At 39.4% G+C, this 21,260-nt stretch overlaps 1 protein-coding gene across 4 annotated transcripts in view; it reads left to right on the forward strand.

Annotated features, from left to right (window-relative positions):
- Positions 1 to 21,260, forward strand: part of ITGB6 (integrin subunit beta 6) — a 47,914-nt gene that overhangs the window by 14,825 nt on the left and 11,829 nt on the right. For 3 of the 4 annotated variants that reach the window (XM_039495858.1, XM_039495859.1, XM_039495861.1), the window contains 5 exons: positions 7,439 to 7,528; positions 11,998 to 12,132; positions 12,368 to 12,785; positions 13,879 to 14,101; positions 16,690 to 16,787. In XM_039495858.1, the coding sequence (XP_039351792.1) occupies positions 7,439 to 7,528; positions 11,998 to 12,132; positions 12,368 to 12,785; positions 13,879 to 14,101; positions 16,690 to 16,787 (964 nt within the window). Of the gene's footprint in view, positions 1 to 7,438; positions 7,529 to 11,997; positions 12,133 to 12,367; positions 12,786 to 13,878; positions 14,102 to 16,689; positions 16,788 to 17,579; positions 17,710 to 21,260 lie in introns of those variants that run through there. The other variant, XM_039495860.1, reaches the window with a different exon arrangement.

Consider the following 21,260-nt stretch of genomic DNA (forward strand, 5'->3'; position numbering starts at 1 on the left):
AAAGTACAAAATGGCAAAATAGAAGGGAGAACTTCTCCCCTCCCCCTGACATCTAACTGCCTGTATGCATTGAAGGGAGAAAAGATACTTAGCATTGTTTGACGTGAAGAATACAAGTCTCAGTTACATGAAGACTCTTTTGTTTAAAAAGTCATTGCCTGGCAATGGGAGCAGAGAGGGTGGAGAGGAGAGTAGACATTTTATTGCAAATGGGACTGGGGCAAGGAGAGGAAAAGATACTTTGCACCACCGTTGTGCATCTATTCAGGGTTTGGCCAGAGGCAGTTCCATCCCTCAGCAAAACTAAAGCAGCCATAATTTGTGTCAGCATGCACATTTTCCCCAGGTACCCCCAGTTTGTCCCCTAGACTGAATATACTTGGGGATTCTCCTATAGCTGGGGAATTTCCCAGTGACCTGTACCAGCAGAACCAGTGTATGGGGTGATAGGACATCCCTGGAGTGGGCCCACAACACTTAAAGTTCCTGTTTAAAATGATGAGTAAAAATAAGTAGAAGATGGGTGAGAAAAAAGCCTGTTTCCCATCTGCAGTAAAACCACAGAAAAGTAATCTGACAATTCTGTGCTTGATAAGCCCCTTCCCCTCCATTATGAGGTGTCTGTGTCATTGTGGAGCATAGGCGGCAGGTGGAGCCCCACTTCAGGGAGGCTAGCCCCGGCTCACCCCTTCTGCCTGCCCCCCTTCTGGAGTCCCAAGACCCTCTGCACCCCTCTCCCATGCCAGAGGAGCCCTGGGACAGCCAGAGCCCCAAGCCCTCTCCCCGCCCCAACCTGCTTGGAGGAGCCCCAGGTCAGCCAGAGCCACTGCAGACCCTATGCTGCCCCTAAGGAAAATTCAAAAGTTCTTCTCTTCTTCTCTCTTCTGGAAGAGGAACCTGAGCTTTTGATATGCACCATACAGGTTCCAGGGTGACTGAGGAGGCAGTATGTCTTACTCAACTTCCTGGGTTCATTAGTAATTTCTCTGGATTCCAGGGAGATTACTGATGATCCCAGGAAGCTGAGTAGCACATGCCACCTCCTCAGCTGCCCTGGCACCTGCATGGAGAATAATAAAAAGCAAGTTTCCCCTGTCAAACCTGCAACCAGGGTCCAGCAGCAGCGGCTACACTAGGGGAAGCCAAGCCTCCCCTGGCCTATTATGCGCACCACTCATGATGTAGAGGGGAGGTGGTAAAAATCTTCTAAAACTTTAAATGGCTAAGGGACCTATGTTCCATTGAAAACACTTTTGAAAATTGTACCCATAGCCTTATAACACTGGATCTGGAGGATCTATAGAAAAGACCGGCTGTAGTCTCACCTATCCCAGATTACACATGAAGACCTAACCATCCATACAGTCCCTGGTTTCAGCCTCCCTGGCAACACGTCTCTCTGATGAGCCATGCTATTTTTCGCCTTTTTCCCTGTGTCCTCCAGCCAACTCTCCCTGAACTGGGTTAGAAGTGAAGTCACAGCGCAGGTGGGTTAAGGAGAGAGTTGGAAGTGTAATGTCTTTGGGGATTTTTACAGGGAGCAATTCCCACACATAAGGGGCCTTTTCCTCTCTTCTCTTTCACTCTGAGCTGTGCAGTGGATAGGCACAATGCCCCCATTAAGAGAACTGCCAGTATCCATCTTACTTTATTATGTATATTTTTGCCCAGTCAAGCTGTTGTGAAGAAATCTGTAGTGTCTTAAAAATAAATCCTAGATCAGAATTCAGTGTTTGCAGACTTATAATCTTGATTTATATTGTCATATTACATTTTCTTTATAATCATAAGCATGGGCAAATCAGACTTCTAGGTTAATATTCTTAGTTTGATTGACACAGGTGGGGAATGTGACAATACCGTCCCATAGTTTTAGATATGCCCTTTGATGTTTGTGAAAGATAGCCATATAAGTCAGATTATTATTATTATTATTATTTTTTATTATTTTATATTTGCTTTGACTAACTATCCATTTAACCCACAGGTTAGTGAGGCTGTGCGCAAGGAACAATAACAGCAGATACTCAGTTAAGTGACAGAGTGCCACATGCAAAAGATGAAAGCAGTAGATAGAATATGTTTAAAAGAATTGCTATATTCTATACAAGACAGAAAATGATGGCACTTTATTTTTCTGACAAAGAAAGTAGAGAACAAAAAGTAATAGATGGATTAACAATGGCTCACATTTTTTGTTAGTTGTAAATTTTAGTATAGAGTTCCCAGTGAACAAAGCATGCCACTTGATAATTTTAATACTGGTATAAAACTGACACAGAGATACTGAAACATAAAACCTTTGATAAGAACAGTGCAGACCACTGGAAAATTCCAAAGGAAACCTTCATGCACTCAGTGAGGGATGGATCTTTTTGGTGCAATAAAACAGTAGATTAAGAGGAGCTGCATAGCTCCAAATTTAGGCGTAGCACTTAATCCAGCACCCATTAAAGTCAGTGGAAAGATTGCATTGGCCATAGGATCAGGCCCCCAGCCAGCAAACCTTAGGTGATAGAATTTTAATACCTGCTCTGTGGATGCCATAAATATTTAGCTAGTTACACCCTTTGATTATGTAACTATATGTTGCAGTGTGATTATACTTGAGTGACGTCTACTAGTTCCTTATCTGTTGAACTCAGAGTGCACTATTTCCCCTGAGCATGGAGATTGGACTCACCTTAAAAACTTGTATTTTGATTTTAATTTTTTTTTGCTTTAAATATCTGTTTCTGCAGCCACAACCTGGGGCTTACTCCTCATGTACACCAGAGCAGTCCTTAGTGGGTTAGTGCACTAAAGCAATGGGAGCAAAACTAGCTTCCACTTTCCCCCTTAACCCTGGGTGTAGTCAGAGGCCAGTTCAGCAGGCAGCATACCTGAGCTAGCTTTAACCTAGCTATCCCACACAGGTGTCTGCGTGGGCTAGCCACCCAGGGTCAGGGTTCCAAACAGGCTTGAGAAGTCTGCACTGAAACCCATGCTGCTGCAGCCTCGCTCCAATACCCAAGCTAGCTAGATTAAAGCTAGCATAGGTGTGTCTATGTAAGATGCCGTCACACCCTGTGATTGCAGCATAGACCACACCTTACAGGTATTATAGGGAAAGAATAGCAAGGTTTAGATAGCTGGGACGTGAGGACCTAGAGAGACGTCTGAATCAAAGATGACAGCCAGGACAGACAGGATGGCAGTGTCACCCAGAGTGACCAAGAAAGGATGCAAGCAAGAGGGACTGAGGTGAATGTTTAAAGCCCTGTTTTAACCATGTTGAACTTGAGCTAATGGCTAGACATTCAGGAAGGGGTTGTCAGAGAGACAGGCCAAGATTTTAATTTGGATAGAAGGAGAGAAGTCTGGAGTGGAGAGAGAAAGAGAGAGATCTGTGAGTCCTCAGCATAGAGATGGTAGTTGAACTTGTGTTTGCAGATAGGATAACCCAGAGATGAGGTATAGAAGGAGAAAATAAGGGGACGAAGGACAGAGCCCTGTGAAATCCCCACAGACACCTGGTATGTATGGGGGGGAAATAAGGAAGATCCTCCAAAGGATATGATGAAGGAGCAATTAGAAGGGGACTAGGGGAATAAGAAGAGGGCAGAGTGCTAGGAGACAAGGGAGGACAGTGACTTGCTTAAGGACTCGATCCTGGTTCACCGAAGTCCATTGGAATTTTATCATTGACTTCACTAGGAGCAGGATCAAGCTGCAAGGGTGCATTTTGGCTCCACTTCAGGAAAGCACTTAAGTATGTTCTTAACTTTAAGCAAGTGCTTAAGTCCCATTGAAGTCAATGAGACTTTAAAATGCATAATCTCTTAGTCTTTGCACGGGTGATGTATTATTTATTATTGACCAAGGATGAACTGAAATCCAAGAGTCAAAAAACTAACCATGATTTTTTTCATGAGATCATTTTTTATATAAGTTGTGCAAGGTAATTGTATGTGTTGGGAAATGTATGCGTTCCATTGTTGTATGGAAGGAGCAGGAGGTGGGAGGAGAAAACTAAAGAAGGAATATAAACTATTTTGAGGAAAATGGATGATTTTGGTTCCAGAAACAAGAGTAGGCTAAGGAAGTGTGCATAAAGTGTGCATAAAGGTACGAAACCTGGGAGGGACAAGTCTCTATGTCCAAGCAGCAAGGAAGCCAAGACCCACCCTCCCTCCCCTAGCGGAGGCGACTGGCAGGCTGGGTTAGGATTTGCTGTGGGCATTACGCTAGTCGCCCCTTTTAAAGTGGGGCTGGGAAGGAATTTTTCTCGCACCACCAGAATTGGCTTTGGTGGAGTGTGTTTTTTTTTTTGCCTTCCTCACAGCAGGTGTGAGGATGGACCTTTTCTGGTCAGTAGAAAAGGTGGTAGGCCATATGTCACAACTTATTTTGTAATATTGGGTGGATGTTCAGTGCAGGTACTCCATAGGGAGGGCAGCCAGTGACCAGATAAATGGCCTGATAAAGGACTTAAAAGGAGGTCCTGGATAAAAGGACAGAACGGGGAAGGGGTTCGGGGACTCCTCTGACTGGCACGGCAGGGAGCCAACCCCCTCCATTCTCATAGCCCTCCTAAACCCTCTCACGAGGCTGGTGGATGGTAAGGTCCAAGCCATGAGTTGGCTGGGGGACCTGGATGGAAACAAAGAGGGGCTGGTGAAAGCCCTGGAAAACTGAGTTGAATAAGCATGGATTAAACAAAGGCGGGCTTGTGAAAGCCCTGGAGAATTGATTTAAATAAGCATGGATTTGCCTGCACTGTACACTTTATCTGCCGGGTAGTCCCAGACATCTATATATTAAAGTTGCTGCCTGATTAAAACCCATAACAAGTCTCCTGTCCTCCTTGCGGTATACCCAGGCAACTAATACATGTATTTTATGTCACCAAACACCAAACTGTTCCCCTAATTTTAAAATAGCAGTTGTCACATTGCATGGGAGAATCAGAACTAAAACAGCAAAGTATTGCATGACCACAGATGCTTTTAAAGTAGCATTGAACTAGTGGTTTTAAATTAAACATTTGCCAAGATTACTCAAAAACTAAAAACCAAGCGGCATGGGCCCGTGAGGGGGAAGGAAGTTGTTTACAAATGAGACATGTCGGTTTAAAATAGTTTATAAAAAAGAAAAGGTCAGGAAAACAAACAAAAAAGACCTTCCTCTGGAATATATTCACATATGGCTGACCAAATAATATATCATTATTCTTAGCTGAAAGCTGTTGATAACAGAGTAAGAAATTAATTTCTTTTTAAAAGCTGTTAATTTGAAAATTATTTTTATGAGTATTGTGATGACAGTGAAAGTTTAACAGACTATGTGTACCACATTTAGGGTAGGGGAATCCACTGGTGTTTTAGGTTTTCATGAAACTGCTAATTTTGTCTAAAGCTTTGGGTTTCTTGGAATTTTTTTGGAGGTTTTCAAAACAGTTTTTCCTTAATTGAAATGTATTTTCAAGGAAAATTATGTTAAAAATCATTGTAATTTAAGCTGAGTTAAAAACAACAAAAATGTATTTCTAGCTAAATGGAATCCTGTGCCATGCAAACAAAAAGATTATTCTTTTGAAGCAATTCTTCTTTTGCTTCCAGACAAAGAGAATATAGTTTAAAAATGAGCTGCTCAAAACTCTCATTTCAACATAGCCAAATGGCACCAGAAGCTCTCTAGGCTTAAGATCTGTTCAAAAAATGTCATGTGGTTCTTCTAAATTTGACATAGTACTCTTCCACCCTGGATCATGTCACAAGTTCTGTTCTCATTTACACTGGTGCAAATCATGTGCAACTCCACTGACCTCAGTGGAGCAATTTCAAATTAACTCCACTGAGAATGAGTCAGAGCAGAATTTTGCAAATATATCTGTAAATAAAATAAATCAACTATTTAGTAAATGCATGCTAAAAAGTTAGAAGGTCTATTTGTGTCACACTAGCACTAAAAAGACCACCTGCCAAAACTGGTTAACAATATTAACCATGAGATTCAAAGCAATCACACCACACTGGTAAATCGGCTCGGAAACTTTATATGGAAAAAACATTAAAACATATGCTCAAAGATGGAAACTTTCTTAAAATCAATCCATAGTCTGCACCTGTGCCTTCCGTGGAACTCACATTGTCATCCATGGCATTTTTATGCAAAGAGGAAAGGTAGAATGTGGCCCTAAGCCCAGTATGTTCCTGCAGTTTGTTTTGCATGCCCCAGATAAAAGGCAGTGATATTTTAGATTCCAAACTCTCCAACTCTCATTTATAATCAGCCTGCATAACGCCCATGTTTACAAAATGCAGTTCTACATTCTAAGAACAATCTTTCAAAGACGGAGTGCTATAATTCCCAGGAGTCAGGCATGCCAAATCGCCTGTTGTAACATAAAATGTGTTTAATCCTGCTGATTTAAAATAGCACTTTAGTAATGTAATGAATGGTAGGTATTTCATACATAATATTTCAAGTAAGCATAATACTGATGGAAGTGCAAAGTATAAGAGGGATTTAAGGGAATCAAATTGTCCATCTTCATTGATTTTTTCAAATGTTTTTAATGTTTAAAAAATCAGCATTATAACAGCAGCTTTCTTCTGCAGAGTTTATCATGTTACCAATTTTCTCTTTTAACTGCCCATTTCATTATCTCTAATGACTTCAATAGGCATTGGTTCAAGCCCTAAATACACTGTAGTAACCACCAGCTGAGATTAATATTAGCTACTAGTTCTAACAACTAGCTGCTGAGTGTCATGCTACAATGACAGCACGAAGGTGAGACTGGACATTAAATGACCACAATTTTGTTTACACAAAACCAGCATATAGTCATGGCACTAGTCAGGCATCCTTCCTGAATTATAACTAACCATTGATTAACGTGTGGTATTTCTATTCCAGTCAAAAAACAGCAGCAAATAGTTCAGAGCCTATGTTCCAGGCTCACCAGTCTCATTCTTATTGAGGCCTTATGGCCCCTTCATTGCTGACCCCTAGTGCATAGTACACTATATGCTAGTTAACATGTTCCTGCCTCAGAAAAATACAGTTTCTTAAACAAATGCATATAGGGCCCATGGGAACAACATTACAATAGTAGTAAGAATAGCAGAATCAGGCTCTGATTATTTTTATTAAAAACAAATAGAACTGTTGAGAGTATATTTTCAATTTAATTGGAGAACACTATAGGGTGAGATTTTCAAAAACTCCTAAGTGACTTGTGCTCCTCCACTGACTTCCAACAGGACTTGTGCTTGCTCTGAAGTCACTTAAGTGCTTTTGAAAATCCTACTCATAATTCTTTAGATTGGTAGTTATGGGCTTGGGTGGTGGAGGAGGTTGCCAGTAAGATGGACCATACCACCTATTACCAATTATGCTTTCAAATTATTGTTAACAGCTCAAGTCTATATTTTATACTTGTTCTTTCCAGAATTATGCCAAACTTATTCCTGGAGCTACTGTTGGACAACTTCAGAAAGATTCTGGAAATATTCTCCAATTAATCATTGATGCATATAAGGTATATTTATAATATACTTCTCCTTTTGCATGTCTGCTATTCTCAGATATTAAATTGTGATTTGGTGAAAACAAATGCCTTTGGCTTTGTTTTTGCATTGTTTACAATAAGCACATCAGTTGTGCACAGATGCCCCGCATTATAGAAACTTTCCGTCGCTCCTGAAAAAAAGAACATGCAAGTTCAAATGTTGTTTGAGCATATTCATCACACTGTTTTGCAGTAATATTGGAAAGCAATGCACTAAGAATGCTATTCTCTGCTTTAGCTAGGTGGTGGTGCCGCTGTGAGGTTGTTCTAATGTTTTTAAAGGACAAAATATAGGCAGGAAAAAAAGATTTGAATGTGTTTAAGATTATGTGGGGGAAATACAAATAGGGACATAAACCTGGTGCTGCCTTTCAGAGCCTTGTTTATAAAATAGATCCTGGTTGCCTTGCTCTTGGAGGTTAGGGGAATCTCTCTAGTACATTTACAGTAATATATTGAGGGTCCTAGTCCCTGGGTTTTTTTTCTTTACTTCACTTTTCTTTATTACAAGCATGTACTCTAGCAATTACTACATTTTAAAAAAACCCTCTTTGTAATGATCATTTCCCATGCTTTTTTATTCTCACATCCTTTATTTATATCATATCTCTAATATGTTCAACAAAAAAAGAAAAAAAAACACAAATTGTGAAATCTTTTATAATGCAAATATTAATCTTTTATAATTAATTGTAATAGCTTTTTATACTATGGGTTTTCTAATAAACACCAACAGATTTTCTATAAAGTAAAAAAATAAATATGACAATGCACTTTAAAATCAATCAATCAAGGGACTACTATTGTAATAGACCTGGGGTGAAATCCTGGCCCCATTGAGGTCAATGGTAAAACTTCCAGTGGAGCCAGGATTCCACCTCTGGATTTTAACATAGGACTAAGGTTAAATGCCTTCTGTTAGGGTTAATTGAGGATGGAATTTTAGGACATAGCTACTGTTACTCCACCTTTAATGGATTAAAAGCCACTTTTACTTACTATCTGCAAGAGAGGTGAAGCTGGGAAATGGATCCTGGCTGCTCCCACACATTGCTCAGCACTCCACAAATAGTTTGGCTAGTTTGAAAAGTACAGGGCAGAGAGTGAGAGGAGTGCCAAGGAGAGCTTCATGTAGATACCTACGGTGCCACATATGAATCAACGCCCCCTGGCTGAGAGACTTTCAGAATTTATTCATGCCCATTTTATTAATGTTAAAGGTTAATTATTCCATTAGTTCGTGTCTGAAACTCTTTTAAGCACAAAAAGCAAGTTAATACAAACACTAAGAAAATCCTCCTTCCCACCTCCTTGAGGGTAATATTTATTTTGTAGAATATTTTAAATAAAAATGAAGTGATGCCTCACTGAATGAAATATCATTTCCTTATATTTGGTGGGAGTGTAGAAAAGCTGAAATTGTGGTGGGAATAAAGGTGGACTTGTTAAAAATCACATGATTCGGACTTAGGAATTCTAGGTTCTAGTTCCAGCTCTGCCACACTTTTGTGTCACCTTGCATTGTCCCTCTCTGCCTCAGTTTCCCCATCTGTAAACTAGGAATAATAATAATTACCTACCTCAGAAGGATAGTGTTAGGTTAAATGTTGAATGTTTCTAAAATGCTTTATGTTCTTTATATGACTTGCACTATAGAAACTCAAGTTATTATTAATATAACTCACAGATGTATTGGCCTCTAAAATCTTCAGTGGGAGTAAGCAAATTAGGAAACTATGAGCTGTCAAAATATTTGTTGTAAAATGTTCTCATATTTCCCCGTGCCCCCCTCCACAGTGTGATTCATAGTCTCCAGTAAGCATGCCGCGACTTGCTTTGACAAAGGTTAAATTCTGTATTAGCTTTGTATCTTCAAAGCACTCATTCAAGTTGCATTATATCTGAAATCAAGCCTGTTGATTCCCAAGTTATTCCAGCATTCTTAAAAATACAAAGAATTCCATTCTCTCCAGCAGCCAAGTCCCTTTTGGCTTACAGGGTAATAAAGATTGAAGGAATAATATTTTAAACAGATCAGGTACCAGTTTTGATCGGGGGAGCTGCTGGCAAAGGCTCAAGTTTGTAACACTGCTGATGCCTGTTTCATTCAGGAAATCTTTGAGTTAAAAGTGCTTCTGCAGGAACGTTTAATGTACTTGGGAGCCAGATTCTGCTTCCAGTTATGCCCACGTAACCCACTAGATTTGAGTCGTCTTCTTGAAGTCATGGAAGCGAAAACAGGGTGGAGTTTGACCCTGGATTTCCATTCATTTCCAGCTGAAGGTGATACATATTTTTAATTTAAAAAAAACATTTCACAAATAGAAAATGGAGACGTGGTGATAAAGATCTATCCCATCCATCTGACCAAAAGGATGATGGGCTTATGCACAGCAGCATTTAATTTGTACTTACTATTACAATTTCACTTTTAAATAGTTTTGCAGTGCTGCACCTCAATTCCAGCCCTGGACCTCCAATCCAGCTGATGGAGTGAGGAGTTGAAAACCAGACTATTGTGTGGTACATCTTATAAAGTCTGCATTGCCAACTCTCCTTATTTTAGCATCATTCTCATGGTAGCTGATGCTTTTGTTAGACCCCCCAGCTGCTGGAATCAATTACTGTGTGAGAACCTCTGCTTTTTTTTTTTTAAGGAATTTTCTTGCCTTCATGGCTGCGGAGAAAAGCTTGACCATGTGACCCTAAACAGCCCCACACCAGATGGCAAATCAAAAGAACACAATTTTTAGTCTCATGATTTTTAAGCAAATCTCATGATTTTCTGGGGCTGGCAATAATGTCACTTTCACTAAGGGGTAAATCCCTGTCCCCTCCCTATATGGGCACACAAGACCTTGGTGGCAGCAGAAACTATATCGTTCACTGCCTGGAGAGGGGGCAGGATTTGGGGTTGCCACACACGGATTGCACAGACCCTGCCATCTGAATTAGAGCTCTCTAAGGAGGTTCCTTTTTACTTCCAAACAGAGAAGGCTGGGGAACAGCAGAGCCAGAGGAAGTGCCCATCTTCCCTCTTCAGAGGGAGATTCAGGCAGCAGAGAGGCTACTTCAGCCTGTGGCTGGCGTAGCAGCGAGGAGGGAGAGATTGCATCCCATCCAGCTCCCCAACTTGATCCTCACTGCACAGCCTTGTTGCTCAAACTGTGTGCTGTAGAGTGGATTTGGAGCTAAATGACTATTTAAACATCTTGCTGGGCTGCTATCCTTTATCTTATTAAAATAATACTTCAGTGAGGTTTTTCAGATGGAAAGACACAATTAAAATGAAGTAGACAAACAGATCATGTAGAGAATCCAAAGCTTATACAAATGAGACAGTTATGCAAGTTTATACATATTCCACTTGCAGTTTCAGCTAATGCCCATTGCACCTAGTCCTGCAAATCTTTACTCAAGTGAGTGGTCCCATTCATTGGGATGACTCACCTAAGAATCTCCAAGGAAATTAAGAAAAAATGGACATTTTCAAAAGCATCTAAGGTACTTAGAAACACAAATCCCATTGGAAGTCAGTGGGACTTGTGCTCCTAAATCCCTTAAGCATAATTTCCCATCAAACGGATTATGTATCTGAGGTTTAGCCTGATGCACACTATTGATTGAATTAGCCCATTAAAGTCCACAGGAGTCCATCTTGCCGCAGTCTTCAGTGAGCTTTAGATCAAGTCTCAGTATATTGTCAAAAGTGTAATACAAAAACATTTAAGAATGAAACTCAGAAAGCAGAGTGTGAGGGAGTGCAGGCAGCAACATGAAGAGTATCTCTTCCTTAAGCAATAATAGCATGATTTCTGGCATTACTGAACCCGTTTTGAAATCCAAGCAAAAGCTCATAAACTGAAAGAGTTTCCATCTGGAGAACAGAAGAAAACAGGAAGAAGAAGAGACTTAGATTTACACAATGGAGTGAGCGAGAGCCAGAGGATTAGGGCTGGCTCTGATACTGGAAAGATAATGCCAAATCCTGGAGTCTTTTCTCTGGCCATTCTCAGACAAAACTGAAGTCAATGGGTGTCATGCCTGAGCAAAGACTGTAAGGTTACATGTTAAACAAGGAAAGCTACAGTGTTAGCAAAGTGATCATATAAATTCCTCAGTAAGGCCATGGCTAAATTAAAACCTACAGAAGGGAGCGGAGTACTTAGAAATGAAAGAAGACTTATTAAAGCATTAAGTACATTCCCCTACAAGTGCAGGATATGGTCGCTCTGGTATCAGATATTCCACTGATAAGGCTGTTGATGTTAGCCTAAAAAGCAATACTTTGTTCATCTTCCATTTTTCTTGCAAGAAAGAAGTATGTATCAAAATTCAGAATTCTTTACTGCATAGATAAGGTTGAGTTTTTCCAATATATGTCACAAAGATGTGGAGCATTAGCAACCATCCCATCCATCGTGTTCCTTTTCTTTAAGGAGCTACGATCTGAAGTGGAGCTGGAGGTGTTAGGAGACACAGAAGGACTCAATCTCTCTTTCACGGCAATCTGTAACAATGGTACCATTTTTCCGCACCAGAGGAAATGTTCCCATATAAAAGTAGGAGAGACAGTAAGTAGATAACAGATTCTCAAATGACATTAATTCCTGTAAAACTGAGAGAGATTTTTAGAACACCAAGGCAGAAATCTTGCTTCCTTTATTTAGTAAATCTCTTCCAAACAAATTGAGAGTTATTAGGCAATACCTAATAAATTCTTGCTCTTGGCTGTGCGTTATATTTCCAGAATATTCGTTGCATTTCGTGTGCTGCAGCCATGAATGGTTAATATATTTTCTTTTCCAGGTCTCTTTCAACATGACAGTAAGCCTACCTACCTGTGAGAAAAGGCGGAGGCAGATTGTAATAAAGCCTGTGGGCCTGAGTGATGCCCTGGAAATTGATATTCAGCTGGAATGCAGCTGTAACTGTCAGAAAGAGGCTGAGATGAACAGTTCCAAATGCAGCAAAGGAAAGGGCTCTTTTGAGTGTGGTGTGTGTGCCTGCAACCCTGGCTACATGGGTCCTTATTGTGAATGTAATGAAAATTCCCTGAGCACAAATTCCTGTAAAAGGTCTCCAGAGCAGAGCTCCTGCAGCGGGAGAGGCGACTGTTACTGTGGCCAGTGTATTTGCCATTTCTCAGTGTACGGAAATATTTATGGGCCATACTGTGAATGTGACAATTTCTCTTGCGTGAGATTTAAAGGATTGCAATGTGGAGGTATGTCCACCTTAAACTATTTTTAAAATCTATATTATAACCCTTTATGTAGATGTAACCTTCATTATAGGTGTATTCCCAGATGTGAGTTAATTTCAAGGTTTTGACATTTATTTTCATTCCACGTTGGCATGAAACCAGAACCTTTCAAAAATTTCTGAAAAAAATGAAAGAGAGAGAGAGATCCCTTCCTGCCCCAGAATACCCCATAGCCCAGTGGTTAGGACACTCACCTGGCATGTGAGAGTCCCAGCTTGTGGGTCTCCCACATGCTAGGTGAGTGCCCTAATTGCGATGCTATAGCAGCAGTGTCTCAATCTTTCCTGTTGGAGCTATTCCATTTTCTACAAATAAATAATTAAATATTAACTGGACCAGAGAGAATGAGGGACTGTACCCCAGTGGTTAGGACAAGTTCCTGTCTCTCCCACATCTCAGGTGAATGCCTTAACCACCAGGCTGCGTGTCTCTCATTTTGTCATTTCCAGATCTGTCCCCAAAACTGTACCATTTCTCTGTTTTATAATTATTCAAGTATGCCCATTATCCAAGTATTTAATCACTTTGAGCCTGATTCAGATCTCACGCTGGTTTTATACCAGTAACGCCAATGATATAAGTGGAATTGCTCTTGATTTACACCAGTGTCAGTGAAGTAAGAATCAGGCCCTTTATATTTATTTTCGTCTTCTGGACTAAATTCTGCTGTAAATCCAGAGCAAGTCCATTAAAAACAATGGGAATAGAGTTCAACTGACATCTCTCTGGAGGAGCACAGTAGTGAATCAGGTAGGTTGGAGTTATCCCAGTGTCAATGAAAAGACAATTTGGCCCATGAGGATCGAGTCTTATCTCCCACCCACATATATCAGGAGTGACTCTATTAAAGGAAATAGAATTTCACTAGTTTAAGTGAGATGAGAATCAGGCCCTTTATGTTTAACTATACATTGAAAAGGGTGGTTTTTTTTAAAATATGAGAGGTGCTGGTAGTAATGAAAATGTGCATTCTGAAATAGAATGCTTGTAATGACTTCTTCTGTCACTTTCAAATGAAAACACTAACCTGGCAAGATAACCATTACTTTTCTAGGTAATGGTGATTGTGACTGTGGTGAATGTGTATGCCACAGGGGATGGACTGGTGAATATTGTAACTGCACAACTGACACTAACTCCTGTGTTTCTGAGGATGGAATACTGTGCAGTGGAAGAGGTGAATGCATTTGTGGAACATGTGTTTGCACAAATCCCGGGGCCTCTGGTAGCACATGTGAAAGATGCCCTACATGTGGTGATCCTTGTAATTCCAAACGGTAAGGTATTGTTTTTACCATGTTTGTATTTTCTGCTTCATTCAGATGTGTGCAGTATAGTAATAGATCTGGGGTGCTATTCCTGACACATTTTTCCTGAGTGTTGGTCCTAGAACCTAAGGGCTTATCTGCTTCTTCTATGCGATCTAATCATGCAGAAACCAAACATTTCCAGCATTGATCCGCTAGATCTCAAAATGAACTTGAGGGAAAATACTTCCCCTAGTTTCAGCTGGCACAGAGCACCATGTCACATTTCCACTTCTGCCACTTGGTTGTACAAAGAAGCCCTACAATGAATTCAGCTGAGCAATACTGATATCTGTTCATGGAACAGAACAACACCACCAATGTCACAGAAAGAAAAACAGATAGGGAAGGAACATATAATAAAGTTTGCAACGTGACTGTTAGTTTATTTATGGCTACGGATTCATAAGGCCAAGTTCTGCTTTCAGAAGCTACACCAGATTTACACACATACAGCAACTCAAATACCAAATTCAGCTAAATGGAGCATGGATTAAGCAGGTGCAGTTGTCATAGGAATGTCTGGGTGAGGTCAGTGGAGATAAAAGCAGTGGAGTAAGTTATGCATCAGGTATAAGCTGATCTGAGACTGATCATAGGTGGCAAAGAGGCACTGATTTCACCTTCATTGAGATATGTAAAAGAAGTGAAGCTTGCATGCGAGGGTATACCAGTAAAAGCATTTTAAAAGAGGGTAAGAAAAGCAGATCCTCTAAACACACACATTTGTATGCGTGCACTATCACCAAATCATCCGAGGATAAATTCAGCCTTGATATAAGTAGACACAACTGCCCAAGTAGGCAAGGTGCTTGAATTGCTCTCCATTGAATACCGAATTGGTGCAAAGTACATTTGCATGTTCACAGAATGCTGAATCAGTGCAAGGTATGTTAAAGTATCTCTACTCTGCTACTTATATTGATTTATACCTGAGGCTTGCTTCTTCTCCCACACTGTCTTTACCCCTTTGGAATTCCGTTGCCTTATTCTCAATATAGCATTGTAAATGAGAAAGGAACCAGTTCCATGATGTGTAATTTATACTACCATGGCTCTGTACAACTAGTGGATCAGGTCCCAAAAGGCCAATACAGTTTGCTCAAGACTCACATGCATAGGCTAAGTGCATAATATTTTGAGTAAACGTAGCGCTTGAGTATAAGTACATTATGCAGTAAATATATTGATCTGTTTATACTCTGACTAATTCAGCAGACTAATAGGAGATATTTAGTTATCTGATGAGCATTGAGTTAGCATATTAAAAATATATTCCACATCATCCATTTGTCAGACCTTTTCCATCTCGCCTCTTTCTTTGTCACTGCCATAACAGCTGAAACATATGGCTGGAAAAGCCAAGAGAGAGAAGATTGGAGGACATGGCTAAGTTAAGAGACCAGGTCAGAGGGGACTGAGAGACATGGGTAGGCAGCTGAGAAAGTGAGGGCAGTAGTTTGAGAAACATGGCAAATATGACAAAAACACCATCAACACTGAATGTATCTACATTTGATAGGGACTATCCCATTACCCACTCATGTATTCTATTCACTGCTTCACTTGTGAATGATAAGGTCACCCTCATCTCATGAAAACAATCACAGTACCCTCAGCATTATTCACATAGAGGGATGTAATTCAATGCAACAACTGTGATGGCCAGTTTCTTTTTAAACAGTCAGTCAGTCCTACAGAGTTATTCTTCTCAGAGTCTCAGCCTCTGAATCCAGTCAATGCTTTAAACCTAGAATTGTTCCAATATACTTTGCAACAACAATTTTCTTATGTGAACTTCATTTATGTATTTTCTTTATTCCACTAGCAGACTCTAGACCCGCTCCAGCTCCCATTGAATCACTGGGAGACTTTCTATTGACTTCAGTGGGAGTTGGATCAGACCCCGAGTTTGTTTTTAAATATTCCAGTAATTGTACAAGTAAATAAAATAAAGTAAATAAGATATTTTGAAGTTACTTTGCCAATAACTTGCATCAGCTTAATTAGCATCTGTGTTAGTTGCTCCTGAGACAAGTGAATCATATTTGAGAGACATCTGTTAAGATACCTGAGCATGTTTTTAGTCACTTTGTAAATATAACACACTATTTAAGAGATTTTAAACACAGGGAGATTTATATTAGATTCTCAGCCTCCTCACACTGAAGTCAGTATCAAATATTAGTCCATTTGGTAGCCATTATTCTGACAAGTATTTAGTATAGGCTTAATTCAGAACCTTTATCTATAAAAATGAATGCTATGTATGAGTAACCCATTTCTTTATCAGACATACATGAATAATGTTGCCTGGGGTTCTGTCTGGTAACTAACAAGAGCTTAGAGAGAAAGAGGGCAAAAGAGTACTTAACTACAGTACCTTTATTCAGGGTTTTTTTGAGGCAATACATATCACATTTCTGAGAACTACTGTATCTATAGCACAAGACCTTTTGTTGGCTTCTTTTTAAAAAGTAGACAGCATATATATTCTCCTTTATATTTGTGCTTTGTAACAGACAGAGATTGATGAGCTTTTGAATTATTTTTCACAGGAGTTGCATAGAATGTCACTTGGCTTCTGATGTCCAGTCACAGGCAGAATGCAATGAAAAATGTAGATTAGTTGACGCAACTGTCAACAGTGCAGAAGGTTTGTACATCTTTTATTTAACTGCCTTTTGCTGTCTGCCTTATTCATAGCTTCATTTTTCATTAGTTTTACATAAAAGTGTATAAAATATCTGAAAATTACTGAAGTACATACATCATTATGTCCCCATGGGATTGGCTTAAAAATTATACTGGTTATTTGACCCAATCACTATCTATCTACATATACAGTACTGCACTGAGAAACATCCTTTTTATTCCTTCAGGTTAATTAACTCACCACTATACACCTAGTTTCCTAACCAACTTTTGAAAACTATAATCCACCTATGGCTGAATTTTAGTCTTACGTGCACTAATACAAACTCCCAATGAAAGCAGTATCCTAACAAAAGCATCTGGGTGTAAAATTACACCCAGCCCATAAGTTTCATTATGATTGCTGCCCTCAGATGCACATGCAGTGACCCCTTTGAAGTCCATGAGAACTTCCAAGACAGAAATTGACCTTGAATAAAATATTACCCTCATAGACAAAGAAATAAAACTTTAAACAAGACCGCTAAGCAATATCATTGCTTTTTATAAACAGAAAAAAAGGGAGGGGCCTGCATATAGTTATGTAGACAATCTGTAATTACTTCCAGTGGCAGCTAATACGATGAAATATTGTAATTCTGAGGCAAGGCAGCACAATCACTACGCTGTAAACATATCACAGATATGACTTCACCTCTAGATCAGGCAAATATAATAATTAGGACAACAATGCTGAATGCTGTATGCACATCTTGCGATTGTTTGCACTAAACCACTGGGAATTTATCCACAGGATCACAAATAGCAGCAATCCAGTGATATTTGCATCCTTTGTGAGAAGAGCTTCAGCACAGTTGTATTTTGTGGTTTCTGTTACAGATATCAAATACAACGTACAAAAATTGTAAGAATTTATCTTTGGGGGCAGTGATGGCAACATTGTATTCCAGAACTTAACAATAAGTTACAATGATTAATATACATGGTATATATTCATGAACATATGGAATTCTATAAACTGAAAATAAGTTCATAAAAGCAATTAATCATTGTTCAAATGATAAATTTCTTTGGGTGATACTAATCTATAAATCCAAATAAGTTCCTATAGTTTATAGGGGGGAGAAATAGCTCAGTGGTTTGAGCATTGGCCTGCTAAACCCACGGTTGTAGGTTCAATCCTCAAGGAGGCCGCTTTTAGGGGTCTGGGAGCAAAAATTGGTCCTGCTAGTAAAGGCAGGGGGCTGGACTCAATGATCTTTCAAGGTCCCTTCCAGTTCTAGGAGATTGGTATATCTCCAATTATAAATAAAAAAAATAAATGATAAAAGTACAATAAGTAGTATATATTTATGGCAAAAATTCTCAAAAAACATACAAGTAAAAATAATAAATTGAAAGAACACGTTTGTTTGGATAGTTATTTAGAAGACGGTGGGTAGCATGGTTATTTGGTATCTGAGTACCTTCCATACAGTTTTTGGTATCGTATTCTTAGTACAAATTTTCAAAAAGCTATCATTGAATGGCAGATCTTTGTAGCCAAGGATACATAGAGCATTCTATTTAAGGTATCCACAATACTACTGAAAACTGGGACTAGCCCATTGCATTGTCTGTATATTTGTGTGTTTTCCACTTGAGCCTCTTTCAAATTCTTCCCTTCCCTGACCATAATCTTCAGCTACTGTAGACTTTAATTTTGTTCATAACAGTAGTATCAACTGCTGTAGAAAAAACTGCATGATAGTTTCCACAAATAAAATAATTATTGCAAACTTTATTTGAACAGCTCTATGCCTGATCCAAAATGGTTCAGAGTGGTGGGTGGAGTGATTGATTTGGGCATGGAAATAGCCCTCAATGAGGAGTGACTTTAAGTGGTCTGGAGAAAATTAATACTTAAAAGAAAAAAATAATCAGAGGTTCCAACAACAACAGAAGATCAGCAATGCAATGAGAATTCATCCAGTTGTGCATTACTTGCCCTATGTAACTGCATAATCTTGTCACTGTTACCCTTGTTCTTCCTCCCCCAGCTTCTTATTCATTGTTAGTTATACATATTTGTCGCATTTCATCCTATATTTAGACTGTAAGATCTTTGAGGCAGGGACCATCTTTTAATCTGTTTGTACAGTGGTTAGTACTATGGGGCCTCAATCCTGACTGAGGCATCTAGGTGCTACTGTGATAAATAATCATACTTGTTGGCTTTAACTTAACAAGTTCTAGCCCTTTGAAATTATATATAGTGTGTACGTATCTGTGCGAGGAGTGTTTGTTAGTCTCTGAAAAGTTTGATCCAAATCTCATTAAAGTCAATATAAAAGCTTCCATTGACTTCAATAGGAGTTTGGTCAAATCCAAAGAATGCAGCTAAGGTAGACTGCACTATGCATGGCTAACATAGGTGCATAGTGGCAAGTACAGTGAAGCGGGTTTTGAGAATCCCTTCACTCTTTTCCCACAGACCTTGTTAGTGGCAAAGAAGTTAAGAAGGGTTGCCTATTTTGTAAGATTCACAAAGGGATCCCTGTTCTGTTGCATTTTAGGAGTCCTGCTACTGGGCAAGGTTGCAACCTCAGCTTGGGTATTTCCTGATTTTTTGAGCGCTTCATTGTGAAATCTGAATATTTTTAAAACATATTTTTATATGGAATATTAAAAATTTCTGAATAGATTTTGTCTGAAAGATTCCTTTACTAACAATTGTTACAGGTAAAACCTGAGCTGATTACAATTGAGAAACAGTTAAACACAAACACCCAAAATACACAAAAAAACACATACACTTTTTTTTCTGTTTCTTCAGATTGCCTACTTTGTGCACTTGGCAGTGCACTGTGCAAAGTCAGTTTCACTTCCCACTTTTTAAGTGCTAGCATCACATGTATAAGTGCTCTGCAGGAAGCTCACTTGAATGTTCTTGTCCCTACACTCCAACGGGGTTTCAATATAACACAGCTGTGGAGGTGCTGGAGTTTCTGAGTTTATATAGGTGCTACTTTATGTTACTGTTTTTCATGGATGAAGAGAAATTGTCAAATTAATGTTAAGTATTAAAAATTGAAAAATTCTAAAAATGCTGAGATAGCCGCAAAAATCTATATGTCCTACAGAAGCTACAGAAGGAAACTGAGGAAAGGTCAAGGAGGCATCTGTCCCTCCATGTAGCTAGGTCTGGAGCTACAAGCCAGGGAGCTGGGTTAGGCGGAACATACTCAACCAGCTTATAGAGCCAGCAGAGGAGAGGATCAGGGCCTGCTTTGAGCTGCATCCCTGAGGCATATGCAGAGCCAGGTTTCAGTGTGTTCCCATACTCCTCCCCCAGCTCTGATCCGCACACACATCCTATCAGGTCTATACATGTTCCCTTAGTGTTTGTATGAGTCACAATAAAGCAATTCTAAAAGCCCAGGACAGTATGATTAGGAAAGAACTAAAAGGAGCATAAGCAGCAGATATATTTGACAAAAGTGATTTTGTTCCACTTTGGCATAATTCAGAACATTTAAGTGGAGGCACCCCTTTAAAGCTGCCAGCGTCCCATCTCAGTGCAACGTAAACCTCAGGCACTAATCCTGCTGTCCTGCTGCCTAGGATGAACCTTGCATGCTATCTGACCCAGTACAATGCTGAAACACTTCAGAAGGAATCAAACTGGTGCAGTTGGAACAGTTTTAATAGTGGGGTGCTGAAAGCCATTGAACAAAACTGTAAGACCTGTATATGATGGAAACCACTTCAAGCCAGGGAGTGCAGCCACACCCACAGCATCCCTAGTTCCAGCACCCCTGAACTGCTGTGTACATTTTTTTATCCTTACTCTTCCAGGACCTCATATACTTAAACAGTGGGACACCTTGGAGGATTAATGAATATATTCAGTGTAAATTAAATTTAAGAAATTAAAGCAGTGTTATCAAAAATCTGGAGTCAAGCCCTGAAAAATCCTGAGATTAGTATAAGTCATGGCATTTTTAAAAAGTAATAAATTTGGGGTTCCTTTTATTTGCCTTCTGATTCTTGAGCCTTTTGAATGCACTTGGGTCCCATTTTTCAAGCTTTTCTCTACCGTACTGAGAGCTAGAAACTTAATTTTTTTTAAATGAAAACTGAGATTCTCTTATAATCACTTGACTACATGGCCACATTGCATCCCTATGTATGATATAAATAAAGGCCAAATTATATGAAAGTATGTGATAGTAAATAAAAGTTGACATTGTGTATGTACAATAGCTTCCTTTAAAATTCCATTATTGTAGCCAAGTTATTTCTTTGTTTGTTTGTTTCCTTTTTTTGTGATTTGGATGTTTGAAAGGTTTAGGTTGCGCTATTTGGCACTCCTTACTCAGCCAAACTCCCATAGAGTTTTGTCTGAAGGAGTGGTGAATAGAGCGTTAAATGCCAATAACATTTCATTTTTAAAAATCCATTTGACAAACTTCTAGTTTTCTCACATCTATCT

Source organism: Mauremys reevesii, linkage group 11 (genome assembly GCF_016161935.1).
Source record: "Mauremys reevesii isolate NIE-2019 linkage group 11, ASM1616193v1, whole genome shotgun sequence".
NCBI classification, from domain to species: Eukaryota; Metazoa; Chordata; order Testudines; family Geoemydidae; genus Mauremys; species Mauremys reevesii.